We start from the raw sequence: 23,186 nt of genomic DNA on the forward strand, positions 1-23,186 counted from the left end.
GGGACTGAGTCTTGCTCATTTCTGTATCTCATCTCTGAGCAATGTTTGGTATATAATGGATATAAATAAGTTAACAGAATTAAATTAACTGAAAAAAAAAATTTTAAGTTGACATTTATTAAGTATCAAAGCTAAATTACCACTCTGTTAGCTCCTGACACAGGATGTGTTTAATAAAATGTTTATAACTGATTCCAAATTCAGGTATTTAACTTACTTCTGCCACTCTCCTTATATGACCACCTTAGCTCACTGGCATTTCCTTATACATACATATCCCTAAAATTCTTCTTAGCTTGCACAGTTTGCAAAAAATAATAATTATAAATGTGTATATAACCATTAAAAGAAATATTCATAAGCTGAATCTAATGACCCAGAATAACTAATGTCTGCCAATAAGATTATTTATAATATTCTCCTTGCTAAAATACCAGGAGGGTAGGGATTTGCTCTACTCTGCTCACCTCTTTATTCCAAGTGTTTAGAGTAATTAAAGGCATATAACAAGGTTCAATAAATACCTGTTGAAAGATAAATGAATGAATATGGAAGGAAAGGAGGAAACAAAGGAGAAAAAGGGAGGAAAGAAGACATGCATTCACTCTGTTACCCCCAAAACTAGCCGTGTTCTAAAATTGTTTGTAAGTCTGATGTCTATGACTTGGAACCCACACAGATCTACCTATGAATATGTGCAAGAAATAATACTACTAATTATAATGTAGATTTTTTATCAATTCCTTATGACCTTGTTCCCATATGAAATAACACAATAGAAAAGATGCTGCTCTAGCAGTCACAAAACCCCAATTTTAGGATTGTCTTGGCTGTTTTATTTATGGGACCTTAACTTTTCTCAGCCTTGAGGTCTCTTACCTTTTAATAGAAAGATTAGATGATCTTTAAGGACCTTCTGGCCATAAATACATTTCTAACAGTGGATGATAAAATTTTGTTGCTCCACCCTAGCAAAGATAATCTTGTGTACCAATAACTTAGTTCAATTAAGCAAATATTTATACCAACTATAAACAAGTATTGGGCTTGGTGATGTCAGAGAAACCAAAATTAGTAAGAGTTTATAATCAGTCTAGTGGTTGAAAGAGGCATGGAAACAACTGGCTATGCTTCAAAGTAGGAAAAAGTTCTAACTGGAATGCAAAAAAAAAAGTTACTGGGGTATAAAAAACCAAAATAATTAACCTGACTTGGAGAAGAGTTATGGGAGAGGAAAAAACCTAGAAAAACTTCACGAAAGAGGTGAGCATTTGTGGAAGGAGTCAGATTTTGAAGAGCAGTGCTAGCATTCTAGGAACAAGGACCATGATGAGCAAGGTCAAGGAGTATGGCACATAAAAAAATATGGCGTATGTATTCTGTAGGGAAGTATATTAAAAAAAGATGAGGATGGGAAGAGATAGGCTACAGCTAAACTGTTGAAGGCTCGAAAGTCTAGACAAAGGGCTCAGGGATTTATTCTATAGATAATAAGAACTAGTAAAAGTTTTTAGGAGAAGGGAAGGTGATTCTAGTGGCAAAGTGAAATATTAACTGTAGAGATGAATATGGAGGCAGGACCTTACTGAGGGCGGTTAGAACAGCCCTCAGGAAATAAAGACATGGAGGGTTAAATAGGGCAGTGGCTGTGGGAAGGGATGGTAGCAGACCTCTTGAGCAGAAGCTACAGAGGAACAATTTCATGAGTAAAAAATGTAAAAAAAATGTAAAAAAATGTAAAAAAAATGTAAAAAAATTTTTTTACTTGTATGAGTAAAAAAATGACTTAAATTTATAGTCTGAGTGCCTCCTCCATTTATATAAAGAAGGTTCCTCTCTAGTTCAGTCCTTCCCTAGTTTCTTGGAGTTTATATGACAAACAGGAGGTTAAAATCAAGCAAAAGAAACCAAAAAAATCTGATGCCTTGGCTGCATCCCAGAATATCCTGGAATACAGAGAATGTGAATTTGAATTTTAAAAAAATGTTTCTGAAGCATATAGCTAGTTGAGATTAGTTTTCTAAAAGAGAACAGAGGACAGTTGTTCCAAACAGGGACCTGGGACAAGAGGAGATACTCACATAGACCCAATGATTGTTTATTTTTACATATTTTTTGTTGTGTTGTTAAAGTCTGAAATTACACATAGCATTTTATTTTTTTCTGTAACAGAACAGAAATGCACAATCAACAAAATAGTATTTACAGTACATGCTATTTCTAAAGGGCTGTGGAGCTTTCTAATGGACAGCTTCTATAAGAATATGGCTCATTTTGGTATCCACATCAAAGTAGTTTTCTCTCTAAGAGAGGTTGAAGAGCTGGTCTTTGACTTCTGACTCTAAGGATAAATTCTAAGAATGTTAGTCCTGAATTTTGAGGAAACATTCACCATATCACAATTATTATGGAAACTTCACAAGCTCTTAAAACTGTATTTGAAGGTTACCCACGTATAGACAGAAACATATCTAGTGTACTCATGGGAAAGGGTACAGATATCAGGCGAATAAACATTCTTAACCAAATCATAAAATCCAAGTACTAGTCTGTTTATCCTTTTATATCTGCTCCCAGTAACCCCTACACCATCAATCATAATAGCAGTGTAATAACATCATAAAAGCTTTGACTTCAAGAGTCAGTTTGAATCAAATTATTTGCTATGTGACCTCTGGCTAATTTCTTAACCTCTCTGTACATCAGTTCCCTCATCTATAAAATGCAAACAATGTCATCTATCTTAAAAGGATTGTTTTGCAGATTAAATTGTAATGCCTTGTGTAAAGCACATACTTCAGTCTCTGCAGACTCAAGAGACAGCAGCTATTATTACTGATCAGGAGGTACACTGTCCAATTCTATAGGTGCCATTCAGTGGGCTACAATGTAAATGATATCCCCTGGAGTGTATTATTACATAGTGCTGCCCTTACTTGTCTTTTAGCCAAAGTCCAATAACTGCTGACAAATAGCTATAAAAAGAACTTAGGAGGCAAATAAATGTATAAAGAAATACCAAATGGATGCACACATAACTAGACAAAGAAAAGTTATGAGGAAGAATAAACGTAAAAATATCTAAGGTAAAGAAGCGAGAAGAAAAGAATAAATGAACCATCTTCTTGATGGCAACATCACCTTATCAAGAAAAGTAGGGGAATGAGTTTTAAAAAACCAAGGGGTAGGGCTTCCCTGGTGGCGCAGTGGTTGAGAGTCCGCCTGCCGATGCCGGGGACATAGGTTCGTGCCCCGATCTGGGAAGATCCCACATGCTGTGGAGCGGCTGGGCCCGTGAGCCATGGCCGCTGAGCCTGCGCGTCCGGAGCCTGTGCTCCGCAACGGGAGAGGCCCGTGTACCAAAAAAACAAAAAACAAAAAACAAACCAAGGGGTAATAGCTGCCCTGAGTAAACTGGCTTTTGTGATAGTCAACACTGAGATAATTATAATATGTATTCTTCATCTCTGTAAAATGGCATCACCACCCAACCAGCTACTCATGCCAAAAGATTAGGAGTTGTTTCTAAATCCTCCACGGGCAAGATGTGCTGGGTCTAGTTCCAAAATTTGGCCTGAATTTATTTGCTTTTCTGCATCTCTACTACTACCACCATGGCCCAAGGCACCAGGCTCTCTCTCACCTGGACCTCCACAAAAGCTTCTACTCATATCCCCACTTCCATTTTGGACCCCTGGAATCCATTCTCCACGCAGACACGATTGTGATCTGTTCCTTCTACCTGGAATTCTGCTATCCATATCCTCCCATGGCTGCCTTTTCTCATCATTCAGGACGTGTGAGGCTCAAATATGACATCTTAAGTGAGACTGTCCCTGACTACCAATCTAAAATAGCCTACTCCCAGTCACTATCACATCATCTTGTTTTAGCTTTCTCTTTGTACTTGTCCTTAACAGAACTTATCAGATGTGTTTGTTTGCTTGTTAACTGTCTGAATCCTGACTTTTAGAATATAAAGTTCACAGTAACAAGTATCTTGTTTACTTTATTCACCACTGTATCTTCAGTACTTACAACTGTGCCTAGTACTTGGCAGCCACAAATACTTATCGAATGAATAAATGAACAGATAAACATATGGCTTTTAAAAGACGGTGAAGATGGTCACCTGTGGCAAGTATAGTACATACATACAGGGACTTCCTTCGTGGTCCAGTAGTTAAGAATCTGCCTTCCAATGCAGGGGACGTGGGTTCGATACCTGGTTGGGGAACTAAGATCCCACATGCTGCGCGGCAACAAAGCCCGTGCGCTCTAGAGCCCATACGTTACAACTAGAGAGAAGCCCGCGTGCTGCAACAAAGATCCTGCGTGCCACAACTAAGACCCGATGCAGCCAAATAAATAAATAAATATTTAAAAAAATAATGGAGATACAGCCAATCAGCAATTTATAAAATAAAGTTGCTAAAGAATCAATAAAATAGTATTTTAATTACCTGTACTGGGCTGGCCCTGAGGATCACAGTAATTCTCTGTAGTAATGAAAATAACTGCCAATCCAATTTCTGCTTCAGGAATAGGTCTAAGACCTTGCCTGTTAGAATAAAATAGTTTAAGTATGATGATATATTAAAACTAACAACTTTTATTAAGATGATGTCAAACTGAATCTATCTTCCACCCCCCCGCAAAGTGACATCACTATTTTATGGTACAGAGAGAACTGCAAATACCTATAGTACTAGCTTATTCACTGGAGCAATGTTACATTGGGCAAGTTCACCACCTTTTAGTAATTCAATTATTTCATCTGTAAAACAAAGGTCTAGAGTAAAGGATACAGATCCTTCCAGTTCTAAAACTCTGTAATTTTCAGAATAATAGTAATACCCAGATGAAGCAATAAAAAAGATTTTTTAAAGCAAATCTATGGTTACTAGAATCCTAAGATAAAACTTAAGAGAAAAGGAGGGAGAAAAGTACAAAGAACTATAAATAAGCTACATCTATACATATGTTAGTAAATCAAATCATTTTACCAAATTTACATGTATTAATGAATCTTCTTATTAAAGGACTCTTATGGTGAACCTATCTTCTGTTATTCTGTAATGTGAATAATGACTGATTTTATAAAACATAATTTAATATAACTTAATAATGCTACATAGAAACTAAACCTCAAATTTTAAGAGCTTTAAAACTCCTTTTAATACTTATTGTAGAGATATTTTAAGTGGTTGTAGTAGCTTAACAAGTCATTTTCAAATGCTTAACATTTGTTTTTTTGTTAAGTTTTTAAAAAGATGATTCTAAAATGTATATGGAAAAATAAAAAGCCAAGAATAGCCAGGATGCTTCTGAAGAAGAGCAGAAAGAAAATATTTGTCCTACTAGATATGAGGACTTAAACTGTTATAGTAATTAAGACAATGTAGTAAACGTGGTATTAGTTTAAGAGACATATTGCTCAATGGAAAAGACGGCCAAAAACATTCCCATGCATGTAAGGTCCCTTGGTATAAAACAGAATCAATTCCAGATAGATCAAAAATAAATTTCAAAAACAAAATATCAAAATACTAGTAAAAATTAGTAAAAAATATAGGTGAATATCTTTTTGATCTATGAGTAGAAAAAGATTTCTTATACAAAAAGCACTGACTATGAAAGATTGTTAATTTTTAGGATATTAAAATTAAGGGCTTTCATTCATCAACACAATAAAAAGTTAATTTACAAAGTGGTAACAGATTCTGCAATCTTTTATGTAATCACATACAAGTGAAAAAAGGATTAATGCCAAGAATATATAAAAAACTCCTACAAATTAAAAAAAAAGGCACACAAATATGCAATTACCATATAATCCAGAAACTGCACTCTTGGGAGTTTATTCCAGAGAAATAAACACTTATGTTCACAAAGAAACCTGTATATGAATGTTCATATCAGCTTTATTTGTAACAAAAGCTGGAAAAATGCAGATGTCCTTCAATGTATGGATGACTCAACAAACCATAGTATATCCATACTACAGAATACGTAAAATATACATATGTATATGTATTTTAAGTGGCTGTAGTAGTCTAAAAGTTATTTCTCAAATGCTTAACATTCATTGTTTTATATGTATTAGTTTAACTTAGACTTGAACTCTAAGTGAATTTATAATAACACACAAAAAAAGATTTTAAAAAGTATTATCATCAAGTGATCACATACACCTACTTGTATTTCAGGCAATTCAAAATTGGTATTTTACTACCCTACTAATACTTTTGAAACTATACATACGTCATATCATGAAAATTAGTTATAAAAGATTGGCTATGTAAAACAAAATACACATTTAATAATGATGTTATAAGACATACATCATCTTAAATGGGGAAATACTGGAAGCATTACTTTTAAAGTCAATAGTGAGATAAATGTGGTGGCTACTATCACCACTTCTATCCAACACCTTTGGATGTCCCAGTTGGTCCAAAACCAAGAGAATAAAAGAGAGAGAGCAGTACCAGGGGCAAAAAGGATTAAAAAGGAGGAGAGAAATATTATTTATAGATGATATGGTTTATATAAAAAAAGACTATAAAGTATTAGAAATAAAAGGGGAGTCCAACGAGGTGGTGGGATATGAGATTAATATCAATGTCAGCTGAATTTCTATACATCAACAGTAAACTAGAAAATGTAATTAAAGAGACAATATCCATACCATGGTTATCCATACCATGAAACACTACTCAGCAATAAAAAAAGGATGAACTACTGATACACAAAACCTAGATGAATCTCTGAGGAATTATGGTGAGTGAAAATAAAAATTCTAAAAGGTTACATGCTGTATGATTTCATTTATATATCATTTTCTAAATAATAAATTTTAGAAATGAAGAAGAAATTAGTGGTTGCCAAAGTTTAGGGACATGGAGGGGGAGGTAGGGAGGGGTGTGTGGTTATAAAAGAACAACACAAGGGATTCTTGTGGTGATGGAACTGTTCTGTATCTTAACTATGGTGAATACATGAACCTACACATGTAATAAAATTATATAGAACTAAATACACACACATACACTACACACACAAGAACACATAAAACTGGGGAAATCTGTATTTAAAACAAAAAAAGAATACAATTATCCCAATAGAAAACTGGGCAAGAGACATGTATTTCACAAAGATGGAAAAATTAACATCTAATAAACTTCTGAAGAAACGTTAACCATCACTGGTGATCAGGGAAATACAAATCAAAATCACAAGATATGATTATATATCCATTAAATTGGCAAAAATGATAGTCTGAAAATACCGAGTATTGAAAATGACGTGCATCTAACTTAATCTCTTATATACCGTGGGTGGGAGTATAAAGCGGAAAACAGTTTGATACTGTTGAGTGTTCTAACCCTAGTAATGTAGTAATATATCCCAAAGAAAATCCTGCACAAGTACCAATAGGAAACATACAAAGATAATCTCAGTAGCAGTTTACAATAATAAAAATTTATTTAAAATAACTAATTAGTGAACAAAATGAATGTGTATTATTTATAGTTCAGTGATGACGATGTATCATGATCCAAAGATTATGATTCATTCAATTTTATGCAAAGCTATGGAACAGGTGAGAAGAGGATAAGGCAAAGGAGGAGAGGATAAAGAGAAAATAATTAAATTAGTAACAGGAAGAGGTCCCAAATATGGGCTAAGACATTGGGAAAATATCTCAGCAAGAACAAAAATCAGGGTTATATTGTTCCCCTAGACTTCTAATCTTTTTCAGAGATATTTAATTTTAATCACTGATTTCCTATACCCACTTCTGACAACTAATCAATAGCACCATGGCACTAACCCATCCCAATGTTGCCCTATTGTCTGAAATTCAGTCAATAGCTGACTTTACTGGTTTGATATAACTGTACCTTCAATTGCTATCAACGGCTTGGACTAAATGGACAGGTGTTATTTTAAGTGATAGTCTTTCTCAAACTGTAAAATTGTCCTCTCTCTATGACCAAATTGAAACAGGATCCAGAGAGTACAGAACAAAATGTCATCTCATGATCAAGTCACCAGCCTTTGAGCAACCTCCACTCCAGCAAGGCAGCAAGATGTAATGGTAAAGAGCATGGACTCTGGAACCAGACTGCATGTATTCACATCCTGGCTCCTCTGCTCGCTCCCTGTGTTCTACTCAAATCCCCTTTTGCCCTCTCTGCACAACGGGGAACATAGCAGTAAAAATACACATGATTGTATGAGGATTAAATGTCTTAATATATGTAGAACTCTTAGAACAGGACCTGCTACAGTATATAGTATTATGTAAGTAAGCTATTATTGCTATTGTTCAGCATGGCTTTTAAAGATTGGTAAACTGGTCATAAGTAAAATACTGCCTGAAAGAAGCCTTCTCTATTTAAAATAAACTTCTCCCCTCTGCCCTGTTATTCTGCTTTCTTATACACAGTTGTAATTATCTGTTTACTTGTAAGCTCCAGTGGTGGCAGGGTCCATAGCTATCTTGTTAACCATTATATTCCCAGTGCCTAAAACACAATAGAATCACAGTATATTTTGGTTGTAGTAGTAAGATGGTATTTTTGTTACACAAATATTTTCTTTTTCACAGCAGTTAACACATCTCCATTAAGCAAAATATTTATGGGACACATGACTGACATTTTACTTTTTACCTCGGCAAACCCATTTTTAAAAAAAGCAGTCTTCATGGTCGGAAAGACTCCTGGGTCAGGAAAAATGAATACTGTGGAGAGCTTATTTTATGGACTTTTTAGACATATAAATACCCTGGGCCCTAACTATTTTTTTAAAATATTTATTTATTTATTTTGCCATGCTGGGTCTTAGTTGTGGTGCGCAGGATCTTCTAGTCGCAGCATGCAGGATCTTTAGTTGCAGCATGCAGGGTCTTTTAGTTGCAACATGTGGGATCTAGTTCCCTCAACAGGGATCGAACCCAGGCCCCCTGCATTGGGAGCGTGGAGTCTTAGCCACTGGACCATCAGCGAAGTCCCAGCCCTAACTATTTTTTACTAGGTGAATAGAAATTCAGTCAACGGACTGCCAAGGCTGATTTTTTTACTTTGTGCTTCAAAAATGCTAAGATTATTAACACCAGTAAAGAGTCCAGGAAAAAAACCCTTGCTTTAGTGCTTTCAAACTGCCTCCCCTCCATACTACAAACACTATTCTAGGACACTTGATACTTTTTTTCCTGCTTTCCCATAACAGCCTATATAGCCATAATAGCCTAATTTTCATACAAATTTTCGATGGGTAATAAACAAAGGAAAAATACATTCCAGCTTGAGGCTATTTCAGAACAATTTTACATTTGAGTTTTAACTTCCTCAACTACATATTCTAGAGAAAAACAAATACTGCTTTATTAAGAGAGGTATATTCTGCAAATTCTATTAAAGTAACAAAAAAGCAGCAGAAAATAAATATTGAGATAAAACTGACATGGATAAATATATTCTATTTCTAGCATACTAAGTCACAATAAATTTCCAAGTACCATACACAATAAAATCTTTACAATAATTCTTGTATATACCTTTACATTATTATGTGGAGTGCAAAAAAAGTTACCTATAAAATCACCTACTTGCCCTTTTTTTTAACTAATAAAGATAATTCTGTACCTCTGGAGTATATCCATAATTGAATGAATCCGTTTTTTCTGAGAGTCAGGAATTAAGGTCTGTGAATCTGTTATTCCTACATCAACAACACAAGTTCCAGGAGCTGAAAAGAAACTATCTTCTTCATTGTCTTCTGTTATCAACCTAGCATCTCCTCCTCCAAATACAACTGCTGCACTTAATTTTTTATGCTAAAAATGGAAAGAAAAAGAAAAAAAGTAATGAAATAGCCATAATTAATGTCTTGAATACATTCTTAAAATTATAAGCATTTGATTTGGGAAATAAAATATAAGCAGAATTGAAGAAAAATTGATTTTATAATACTTCCTGAGAGGACAATCTGAGCTTCCACTCTGAGAAAATCCCTAGTTCACCAGGTACCACTGCACCCTGGAATCCTTACATCATCTACAGCTCCTCTTCACACAGCACTGTAACTGTGGGCTTACTTGCATGATTTTTCCACTTGCAACATTAACTCCTGGAACTGTCATTTCAGCACACAGAAGACATTCAACAGCTGCTTACTAACCGAACAAGTTAGAACTTAAACCAAAGTTTTTGGTCTCCTCCCTGTACGTATTTATATAAACAATTAATAAGCCAATTAAGAGATATTAAGAAATGCCATAGTCATATACATGAACGCTGGGCAAGTTCTGGTGCCTGGGCAGTTTTTTATTTCACTTCACACTTCTACACAAAATCTCAAAAGGAAGTGTATTAACAACTATTGACAACAGTAATAATTTATCCTAGTTTATAACATTTTCTTTACAAAAATTTAGCTTATAACATTACCTGTTTGGCATTTAGAAAGACAAATGTTTTCCCTTTGAAGATTTGTTTTCTTTCCTGTCGTTCTGACAGATCAATATTTTTACTTCCAATAACTGGTTCATCAATAGGTGGGTAAAAACTATAAAAAATAAAATAAAGTACATTCTAATTATACCCTACACTGTATGTATGTATAATCTAATGTATAACATTAGATTTTTAAATGGAATGGCAATCTAGACACTAGAAAGGCTTAATTTCCATAATACCATTATATTATTAAAAAATTAAGAGTTTTATCTGGGACTTAAGGACTCATAATGAGATACAATTAAATATATATGAATCAAACAACTTATGTAAATTACAAATAGTTAAGAGAGAAAAAAGTAATTAAAAAGTTTTTTAAAAAAGTAAAAACAAACCAAAAAAAAACCCCAAAACCAAATGGTTGAAACATCATTCATTAAAGATCAAATTCTATTAGCATGCTGTGCTTGCTTAGGAACCAGTAAGTATTAGTAATAATGTTCATATTGTAATTCTATGAACTACTGCTGTAAGTGTTTTGTTACAAATCTCTTTGGAGAAGCTCAGGGAATTTTAAAACCTACATTTTGTGAGTTTAAATAAAATTCCCAAAGATTTAAAAATACAATCTTTTAGCTCTTTAATGTAACACTATAAACACATCTTAATCATCCATAGAGATTACGGAAAAGAAGAAAATAGAGAAGTAAAATCAACAGATAATTCAGTTCATATAACTTTCTATATAATCAGATCTTTTGTTACAGCTATTCATAACTGAGCAGACTTTTAGTTTCTCTCTACCTTCTAGTAAAAACTATTAATGTTCATGGATAGAAAGGCTCGATATTGTTAACATGTCAGTTCTTCCCAACTTCATCTATAGATTAAACACAATCCCAGTAACTCCCAGCAAGTTATTTTGTGAATGTTAACAAACATTCTAAAGTTTACATGGAGAGGCAAAAGACCCAGAACAGCCAACACAATATTAAGGAAGAAGAACGAGGTTGGAGTACTAACACTACAGAATCCAAGACTATGTAAAGCGGCAGTAATCAAGAGAGTGTGGGACTTCCCTGGTGGCGCAGTGGTTAAGAATCTCCCTGCCATTGCAGGGGACACAGGTTTGAGCCTTGGTCCGGGAAGATCCCACATGCCGCAGAGCAACTAAGCCCGTGCGCCAAAACTACTGAGGCCCGCGCCCCTACAGCTCGTGCTCCGCAACAAGAGAAGCCACCATGATGAGAAGCCCGCACACGGCAACGAAGAGTAGCCCTCGCTCGCTGCAACTAGAGAAAGCCCGCGCACAGCAACGAAGACCCAAAGCAGCCAAAAATAAATAAATTAAAATAAATAAATAAATAAAAGATTAAAAAAAAAAAGAATCCGCCGGCCAACGCAGGGGACATGGGTTCGAGCCCTGGTCCGGGAAGATCTCACATGCCACGGAACAACTAAGGCCGTGCGCCACAACTACTGAGCCCACATGCCACGACTACTGAAGCCCGCGTGCCTAGAGCCCGTGCTCCGCAACAAGAGAAGCCACTGCAATGAGAAGCCCTCACACCACAACGAAGAGTAGCCCCTATTCGCCGCAACTAGAGAAAGCCTGCTCACAGCAACAAAGACCCAACGCAGCCAAAAAATTTTAAAAATTAAAAAAAAATTTTTAATTAAAAAAAAAAGCATGGTACTGGCAAAAAGATAGACAAATAGATCAGTGGAGGAGAATGAAGAGCCCAGAAATAAACTCACATAGAATCAATTCTGATCTTTTACAACAGAGCAAAGGCAGTACAATGGAGCTTAGTCTTTTCAACAATTGGTGATGGAACTGGACATTCACATGCAAAAAAAATGAATCTAGACCCAGATCTTACACTCTTCACAAAAATTAACTCAAAATGGATCATAGACCTAAACATAAAATGCAAAACTATAAAACTCCTGCAAGATAACACAGGAGAAAATCTAGATGACCTTGGATATGGAGATGACTCTTTAAATATAACACCAATGGCTTCATCCATGAAATAAATAAATGATAAGCTAGACTTCATTAAAATTAAAAAGTTCCACTCTGTAAAAGATAACATCAAGAGAATGAGAAGACAAACCACAGACCAGGAGAAAACACTTGCAAAAGACACATCTGACTGTTATAAAAAATATACAAAGAACTCTTAAAATTCAACAAGAACACAAACAACCTGATTTTTAAAAAGGGGCCAAAGACTTTAATAGATACCTCTCCCAAGAAATAGAGAGAGCAAATAAGCATATGAAAAGTTGCTCAATATTATATATCATCAAGGAAATGCAAATTAAAACAAAGAGATACCACTACACACCTACTAGAATGGCTAAAATCTAGAACACTGATACCACCAAATGCTGGTGAAGATGTAGAAGAACAGGTACTTTTATTCATTGCTGGTGGGAATGCAAAATGGTACAGCCACTTTAGAGGACACTTTGGCACTTTCCCACAAAACTAAGCACATTTTTAACCATATGATCCAGCAGTCATGCTTCTTGGCATTTACCCAGAGGAGATGAACTCATGCCATAACTTGGAAGCAACCAAGATGTCCTTCAGTAGTTAATGAATAAATTAACTGTGGTACATTCAAACACGGAATATTATTTAGTGCTAAAAAGAAATGAGCTATCAAGCCATGAGAAGACATGGAGGAAACTTAAATGCATATTACTAAGTGAAAAAGGCCAATTTGGAAAGGCTACATATTGTATGATTCCAACTATATGACATTCTGGAAAAGGCAGAGCTATGAAGACAGTAAAAGATCAGTGGTTGCTGGGAGTTGGGGAAGTGGAGGGATGAATAGGTAGAGTACAGAGGGTTTTTAGACAGTGAAAATACTCCATATGATACTGTAATGATGGATATATGTCATTCTACATTTGTTCAAACCCAAAGAATGTACAATACAAAGACTGAATCCTAATGTAAACTATGGACTTTGGGTGATTATGATGTGTCAATGTAGGCTCACCGATTGTAATAAATGTGCTACTCTGGTGGGGGATATCAATAATGGGGTAGGCTATGCATGTGTGGGAGCAGTGGGAATACAGGAAACCTGTACTTTCCTCTCCATTTTGCTGTGAACCTAAAACTGCTCTAAAAATTAAGTCTTTAAAAAAGATTTTAAAAAAATTACTAAAGCATAATGGTGATGATGAGGGGACAATGTAGGATGGGGGGGAATCTGGACAGTCACTAGAGTTAACTATCCACAGAGAGCAACATCCAATATGACAAAAATGTTTTGGTCATAAGAGTCACCATCCAGCATTTTAGAACTAATTTCCTTACATTTCCCTCCTCCCACCCCCCAGATTTCTCCTTGGAAACATACATTATCTCATACAGTAAGCTGTCATGACTAAAATTTTATTAATTAAAAAAACTTTTATAACTGACTAAACCACAAATGCATGGGTTTTAATCTGCTAGATTACTAATGGATGTTTTAAGGCTATTTTAAAGTAGTGATTCCTAGAATCTGCAATGTCAAATGACTGAGTTATCTGCAGGTAAGAGCAGATTTAGTTGGTAGGATGGAATGCAAACCCGGGGAGTTATTGCAGTTTTCTAAATAACTGACTTTAAAATTCTGTTTATTCTACTTTTAAACACATACAGAGAATAGTGGAAACTATTTTAACTATTAATTAAATCTACAATGAGAAAATAGGTAGCACTAAAAAATTAACAGGCATTCTAATTCATAAATAGGAAAAATTTTAATATCTCTTCATCAAACACCTTACATCCCTTTCAAGAAAATTCTTCTGTAGCTTACACTTCTTTTAGTGTAAAAGGCTTCATATATATACAAATGGGTGTTTACAAATTAGTCTACATAGTAATGTAACAACACTAGATTATTGGGCCAGTCTCAGACAAAAATAGAATGTAAATGTTTAATACATACATATGACTGAGTAAATGTGAGATTCCTACTGCTTTCTAATGACTAAAATAGTATTTTAAAATTATCTACAGCTTTGTGTTTTTCACATTGTCATTCTTAATTTTGCCACAGGTAACAGATAACAGTTAACTACAGTTTAGTTCAATGAAGAGTGAACATTTGTTATACCAAGTCACATTCCATGAGAATGATATGCAATTAGCTTTCCAGAGTTCTAACTTTTATTTGTGTGATTCTTTGATGTTTGGTTCCTCTACTAAGTGCCAAGATGGCAGAAACTGTAATGCTTTTTGGCTCATCATTATATCCTCAGGTCTATCTTGCCTGGTTCAATAAATATTTAATAAACCGGCAGTATAAAACAGAAATAAAAATTTCGCCTAATAAATTAGAAGTAGACAGAAAGTAAAAACATCCCTCAATACAAATGTGAGTATTAAAATTCTGGGACTAGAAAAATGTATTTTGGTTTTCTTTTAAAAATATTGGTAAATTTGAGCCCCAATACTCAATAAGACTGATCTCGAAAGGAAAAAAACCCACCGTATTATCAAGAATCGAATCAAATGTTGGAGTCATACATACACATACATATATACGATATATATATATATATCGTATATATGTTGGAGTCATACATACATATACATATATACGATATATATATATCGTATATGTATATAATATATATCATATATATTATATACATATAATATATATATCATATATATATACACATATATGATATATATAATACAGTGACAAATAATAGACCATGTTCTGGAACTTCATATACGCAGAAAAATCTTTCTCTCTTTAGTAGTATTAAGGATGAAAACAAGAAAGGAGAGACTAGTGATAAATGTGAAGAAAACATCATTAAAAAGTCAATATTTCTGAAAAATTACATTCTAGAAGTTTTAAAGCATCACTGAGGCTATAGTGATTTGACAGCTAGTAATAAAATTGGAAAACAGTAAATTAACTTGGCAGAGACCTAGGTTAGAGGCACACTGCCTGAATACAAGAATACCACAAATATAAAGTGACCTCTAACTCCTATAATGAAAAAATTAAAACATTTTTTGGCATACTTACACAGAAACTTCAAGAGCTACAAATAAAATAATTATGCTTTATTATGTAGTAACTGGTACATATCATTCACAAATTCTATAAAATATTAATCTAGAAATATTGACTTTTTCCTATGTACATTTTATAAATTCTTCACATGATGTTCAATAAATTTCATCTAACTCAGAGCACATCATCTTCACTTCTGTCCCAAGATTTTCCAAATACAGAAATTTTCTGAATTCATGGCTGTGGAAACTATTCCAAGCCACAATATTTCTTTGCCCAACATCTGGATAGCTGTTTATTTCATTAGTACCAAAGGTACATGTCCATGATTTCATGATTTTTTTTGGTGATCTCCAAAAGGTTTGAATTACATTGGCATCCACACCTTGTAAATCTGAGCTTGTATCTCCAGGAAAAAAATCTCTAGTGTGTGTTAAATTTCTTTGCTTTAAATTTTAATTGATTATTTAAGGTCAACTCTATAAGCTTCCTAAACTTTCATTTACCAAGATTGTTTCATGCTAATGTGTCTCTTGGGTCTGAGATTTTATTACAAGCTAATAAGTTAACCTATTCCTCTTTCATGGATGCTGGCAGAAGACACAAGACTCCTGGGTCAGAGACAAAGCAAGCAGCAAGCCTCAGTTTGCAGCAGGTCTCCTTCCATGCCAAGTCCCCTGGGGATGACACAGAAGGTACATACCATGGGTTGTGTTACAGGAGAGGTATATACCATGGGTAGTGTTACACTGAACTTGGGAATCCACCCATTTTATAACAAGCTATAAGCAGGCCTGCTCTCTGTCCTGGGAAGGAGATATTACCTCATCCCTCCAGGTTTCTCACTGCAAACATAACCCTGAGAAATGGCCTGGGTATAGGGTAGTCAGGGCCTTTCATTCTTGGCATAACCAGCAAGTTTTGTATGATGTAAGGACTCTCTCCCAACAGTGTTTTCTGAAAACAATGCTGCTTGTTGTTTAAAATAAACTGAGAAAGGGAAACTCCCTTTTTCTCTTGAGGATCATTTTTTTTACATTCAGACATATATAATATTCTAATGAACGTCCTTTATTAGAGCACAGAGTATCAAAATTAAATACTTCTTTTAAATGTAATCTAAAAATGACTTCATCTACATTGGTACTTTGATAACAGTATAGGAAAATTAGGTATCACAAACCATATCAGGTACTCTATCTTAACCCTTCACTTACTCTGTTTCGTGGTAACAGTGCAAAGATGCAGACATAACTGTACCAAAAAGGACTACACATTTTGTTAGGTAAAAATATAGTATGCCTCCTAATTTAAATTCAGGACTAGTGATAATGCTTTTACAGAACTAAAAGAACAGGTAGTTATGTAATAGAAGAGCCACCACAATTTATCTCATATCCCTTTTATAACCCATCCTACTACTATTTAATATCTTAAATTTAATCATTTTTCTATTTAATTGAGTATGGAGTCAAATTAGTCTTCAACAAACATATCAAAATGGATCCCAATAAGTATAGCAATCTATTAAGGCAAAAAACTACATACTTTAAAATAGTATTAAAAACTTGATTATCAGTTGCCATCATCAAACATGAACTAATGTAATAGTCTTTCCTGGTTAACACTGAATTAGGAGTTAGTGAACAATCTTAGAGTAGGGATGTTTTATTATAGTCATCTAAGTCAATACAATCGCAAATTGAAGCCAGAAAAAAACTATGCCTAATCTAAAGTAAAAACAACAAAAAACCAAAAAACCAAGGTTAAATACACCTGAGAATCTAAACAAATAAGCAAGAATCAATGACTAATTCTAAAAACTCTAAGACCATAAAACATATCACCAGTAGTAAAAAATCAGACCCCTCCACTCTTAAGTAATCTAGAATTAACAATGGTTTATTATCTGTAACAAGAGTCATTATTTATAGGATTTATCAACTTTTCTAGGGAGGGTCATAAATAGGCTTCAGGGAAAAATGTAATTCTGTTGAAATACTATGTAAGTTGGTAGTAAGTGAAGTTTCTAGAGGAGAGACCAGTGCTTTCATTTTCTCACAGCGGATCTAGGACTCAAAAAAGGTTAAGAATCATCTATTTTAAAATCTCGGGAATTCCCTGGTGGTCCAGTGGTTAGGACTCTGCATTTTCACTGCCAAGGGCCCAGGTTCAATCCCTGGTCAGGGAACTCAGATCCCACAAGCCACTTGGTGTGGCCAAAAAATAAATAAAATAAAATCTGAAGATCTCTTTCCAGAGGAAAGCATATTTTCTGTTAACCAGATTATAAAATACAAGAAACCTCCCAAATGAAAATTAAAAACAAAGAGAAAAATCTGATATTCAGTTACTTTTAAAAGCAAATACATATTATCAGGTATAAATAGTTCCTAAAAATATATGTACTGGGCAAATTAGCTTATAATAGCTAGTAATATTTTTAAATTGGTAATAAAATACTTAGCTTGAATAGGTAATACTTAACTTAAATTGGGTTATAAAATACTTAATTTGCATAGAATTTTAGATTTTTAAAACTTCCTCAAATCTATTATGTCATATAGACTATAAGCTACTGACATACATTTTAAGCAAGCATGTTCTTATGTTGACTAAAAACACCCACCGTTTTATAGTCACCAGTATTTTAACCATGTAATCTAAAAAGAAAAATCACAAATATCTTCCTCCTCAACCATAGCTTATATTACTGCAAACATTACTAATACAATACATACAGTGAATAGATCCTTTAGTCTGGTGGTTCACAAATTTAGCAGAGCATCCAAAAAATAATAAATAATCAAGCTACTATGAATCTTCCCAGATATTGCAATTAGCTACACTTCTTTTAATAAGCACCTATTATGATGCCAGGCAATATGCTCAGACTTTATGTATGCCACTAGTTAAGATAAATAATACTTATACTAATACTAATAATACTGAATACTTAGACACTCAGCAGGACAGGTATTAGTCTCATTTTTCAAAGGAGGTAACGGACACTTAGAAGAAATCAGCTCAATTCCCAAGGCCACAGCGCTGTTAATATTCTGGCCCAGGACTCTGAGGCTCCACAACAGGGATGCTGCACCACACAATTCCTGGTGTCCTGCATGCATGATGCCCAGCATTGGCATGTGTGCTCTACTGATTTCACCTCTATGCTATTACTGTCCTTCAATATTTTCCTTTTAATATTGGCACATATGTAACATGTGTTTCACAGAGATAAGAACAATCAACAAAGAACTGGGAAACTTTCTTCACATACTAACAAGAAAACTTCATTAATAATACTGAACTGTAACATTACATCCTGAAATAGTCAATAAAGAGGGAATTAACCTAAATAAAACCAGTGCTATCATATTTTGTATGTCATATTTTATTATATTTAAAATAAGCAATATACCTTTCAATTTCTGGAGGTTGTTTCTTGGACTGAACTGTTTTAAGAAATTCAGTAAAATATTCTGGTTTTACAATCGGACGCCCACAAATGAGTGCACATATTGTCTAAAAAGAAGAAAACATGTGAATACATATACTCATACCCTAGTTTTTTTAAAGATGTAAGTTATAGACTACAAAGAGGCTGTTCTATTCTGTTTTTCCTCCTGTCTCTCTAAATTTATAAAGGAGACACAATCTATAAAACAGAAGTCAGTACTGGTCACTGCCTAGTTTTAGTATAAAAATCCCTGTATAATCACTTGATTATTAGAAGCTATCAATTACAATACAGGGGGGGACAGATTGGGAGTTTGGGATTGACATATACACAATGCTATATTTAAAATAGATAACCAATGAGGACCTACTGTATAGCACAGGGGACTCTGCTTGATATTCTGTACTAACCTAAATGGGAAAAGAATTTGAAAAAGAATAGATACCTGTGTATGTATAACTGAATCACTTTGCTGTACACCTGAAACTAACAAGGTTGTTAATCAGCTATACTCCAATATAAAATAAAAATTAAAAATAAACAAACTGTGGTAACTACAACTCATGTAAGTCAGAATCCTGCAAAGCAAAGGCCTATATGCTAAAATAGCAATAAGACTGTTGAAATAACAAATAAATGTAACATACAGGCAAGTAGCAATAAACAATAAACAATCATTATTAAAGGTGAAAAAAAAGAAGTTACCAATTACAATATTAATTTAAAAACTGCCTGGGGAGGGCAGAACAACATAACATAAAATACAAGTCAATTTAAAAATGTATACCATTTTAAAAACATTAAAATGTACATCTTAGAATTAAGGAAATGTAATGTCTGCCCTAGAGAAGACAGTAACAAGAGATAAACATGAGAGAGTTCTTTCACCTTAATTGCCTTTCAAACTGATTTTAATTATGGAATAAAGTCTTTTTAAGAAAGTAAATAAAGGAATAACTCTTTAGTGTTGGACAAAAGCTGAAAATAAGTATATACAGATGGAGTGGGGGAAGAAACTTCAACTAGCAAGTGAATTAAACTATAAGCCTCAAATAAGATGTATCCACAAAATTTGAGACAGATTAAAATATACCATCACTGGCAATGAAAATAAGATTCAGCATAATTCCAGGAAATAATACAACTAAAGAATTGGTAAGAATGCTTCTAATAAACATGGGAAATTACCTAAATGTGAGCAAGCAATTTAGGGTATCTCTCAAGAATGAAATCTGAAAGTTATGAACCTCAAATATGAATGAAATAATTGACTTCTTGCATGAAGCAGTAATGTGCAATTCAACACTGGACTGAGTAAACTCCAATACATGTGATCCTGGGCAAAGGATTCAATTGCTCCATGCCTCAGTTTCCTCTTCAGAAAATAAAAACTGAACTGAATGCTCTTTAGGTTACCTTTTGGTTCTAACATTCAACAATTTAAAAAACATAAACTAACCTGTATTTTTGGAAAATTTACTAAAAAAATAATATAATGACAAATATTTTTTGCACACGATTGATCATAAATATTGAAAAAGGAGTATTGCTCTGCAAGCCTTTGTTGGTATATATACAGTACTCTCTAATATCCAGGGACTGGGTGGCCATTAGCATCCTAGTCACTGGAATACTGTGTACTATGGTAAATGGATCCTAGTTTCCAGGTCTGTCACAGACTCAGTAAAATATCTTTCAAGACAATCTAACTGCCTTTGCTCTTATTTCATACCCACCAAGCAATGGCATGATTATCTATTCCATTTCTCAGGTACCTTGGTATCTTCAAGGGGACCATGTTGGAGTCTACATGTAAATATTCTGGTCACTATAAAGATACATCCCTACTATAAACTAATAAATGGACATTTTGAATTATGAATCTATTATTTGGGTTTATTAGCATAAATTACTATTCAGGAGGCTAATCACTCTGTTGAATTTATAAATCAATTTCATAAACTTACAAAGATGAAACAATCTTTGATCCAAGTTTAACATGAGGTTCAATTTGAACAGCAAGCCTTTCTCTATGACACCTATTTAGGTATAAGACACATATTCTAATTTAATTAATTATATATTAAAGGATTTTTGTATCATTGAATAAAGGAATCTACTGTTGCTTTTCACTATAGATATTAACCTAAAACAATCTCACATATCTATAGTCAACCTGCTGAAGGAGACGAATCACCTCCCAAAATCATTCTTCAATTAGTTTTGGATTAACCAAATCTGAAGATGATGCAAAGTCTGAAACATCCCAAAATATATCACTGCTTTGACAAATAACATATATCTACATATCTCTAGATTGTGACAATACATTAAGGTAATATTGTAAGAACGTAAAGTCTTTGTGATTAGGGTCTAAAGCCAAATAAGAACTAAAGAAAAGAGCATGAAAATATGAGATGGTATCAGAGACTGGAGGAAGGAAAGACATGAGCTGCTAACTTTGAAGATTGGCAGTTGATCTCTAATTGCTTTGCTTTTAGACTGAAAACACAAACTATAGGCTGTAATAACTTCTTGGTGAAAGGATAATATAAATCATTTAAATGCTAAATCAATATCTGAAATATAATTTAATGTGCTTTTGCTTGCCCCATTCTAGCCTATACGGTAGATATGGGATTCACTGGCATATATACATCTACAACTAACAGTTCTGATAGTTTTAAAGCAAGTGACTTTTAAAACATCCGTGTATAGTGGGTAAAGGAATAAACTTAAATTCAGAGAACTTACTTTAACACAATAACAAGGCATTCAACTTACTTTAATGGTAACTTTAACTGATGTCATGACAAGGTGAGTACATTCCTCTGTCCAATTGTTTACAGTAAGTCCTCCAAGTTGCAATACAGCTTGACTTAAAGCAGTTTTCCCAGAGACATCTAAACAAGAAGAGCACGCAACCAAAGGTTCATACTCTACTCTGTAAATGAGAATAAGTTACACAAAGTTATCATAGTTATAGAGATGGCAACTTATGGTACTTTAAACTTTAAGCTCACATCATATGCTGTTATTTTAATTTTTATTAAATTACTAAACTTTCTAACTTATGAAATTATCACTTCCTAAGTCTTAAGTCGCAATTAAGAAAAAAACAGTGATCAAAGTTTAACATTATACTTTAACCTATGCAGAATCAAACAAAAGTAGCTCCCATCAAGGTTCTTAGGGCCCACTCAAACTCTCATTCACTCTTTTCACTATCTATGATTAATAAAATGCACTAACCACGTGTGGTGCAAAGTTCACCACTGTCCTAAGTAGGAACTAAATAGACTGGTCCCAATTCATTATCCATAAATATCCTTTTCCTTTAGAATCTGATTGGTACAAAATAAAGCTGTCCATTTTAATATCAATTTAAAAATTCTTACCTAAATTTACTTTCAAACACTCCAAAGGTAACTCTATCCCCTGTCTGCAAAATTCGGGAAAGGCCATTCTGCATTTTTTCCTCATTAACAAAGGTACCATACTTAGAATTATCTTTTATTGTCAATATAGGGATTTCATCTGTTTGACTCTGAAAAAAAAATCAATACATAATTTAAAGTCTCTTACTGCTCAGTAAATACTATTCCTAAGGGGAAAGGTTTCAAAACAAAAGGTTGATAACTTCTGGAATAGGTGATAGGTGGCTAACCTCCCAACACAGTAGGCAATAGAGTTATTGTTTTGGTTGCAAGCAAAGAATGATCACTCAACTAGCAATTAAGAGAAAAATGTCAATTCCAGAATCACTCCTCTTAGAACATACATTTTCTTTATTTTTGTAAGTCAGGGGAGATTTTCCTGACCCCTCATAATTTGAGAATTGTTTGCTTTTGTACAGTCTGTTTCATGTATAACATGACAGCTTCATTCCTAAGGTTTTTGTTTTTTTTTAAATTATCAAAATCACATAGTAAAAATCAGTCCAATGCAAAAAGGCTAGAGTGTCTGACTTGCAGTAACAATTCTTTTTCTTTAGTATTTTCAACAATGTTTTTCTATACCTAAAAGAATACAGACACAAAACCTAAATATTACTGAACAGATCCAGTATTTGCCAACATGCAGTCTTTGCTCAAAATAATGGCTTTTCTTCCTTAATTACCACCAGCATTACCATGAGCACAGCTATTTGTATATGTTTATATTACTTTTACAATCTACCTTTATTATTAAAACAACCAACACACC

The 23,186-nt window shown here is 33.9% G+C and overlaps 1 protein-coding gene and 1 non-coding gene across 2 annotated transcripts in view; one reads left to right on the forward strand and one right to left on the reverse strand.

The window, feature by feature from the left end:
- Nucleotides 1-23,186, reverse strand: part of NBN (nibrin) — a 45,516-nt gene that overhangs the window by 19,811 nt on the left and 2,519 nt on the right. Inside the window, 6 exon segments of the mRNA XM_069541564.1 lie at nt 4,464-4,561; nt 9,657-9,847; nt 10,461-10,578; nt 18,942-19,045; nt 21,765-21,924; nt 22,379-22,527. Of these exon segments, the coding sequence (XP_069397665.1) occupies nt 4,464-4,561; nt 9,657-9,847; nt 10,461-10,578; nt 18,942-19,045; nt 21,765-21,924; nt 22,379-22,527 (820 nt within the window).
- Nucleotides 17,639-17,711, forward strand: TRNAE-UUC (transfer RNA glutamic acid (anticodon UUC)). Its single transcript has one exon. It is a non-coding gene; the product is annotated as a tRNA-Glu (tRNA).

The sequence above is a fragment of the Delphinus delphis genome, chromosome 17 (genome assembly GCF_949987515.2).
Source record: "Delphinus delphis chromosome 17, mDelDel1.2, whole genome shotgun sequence".
Lineage (NCBI taxonomy): Eukaryota > Metazoa > Chordata > Mammalia > Artiodactyla > Delphinidae > Delphinus > Delphinus delphis.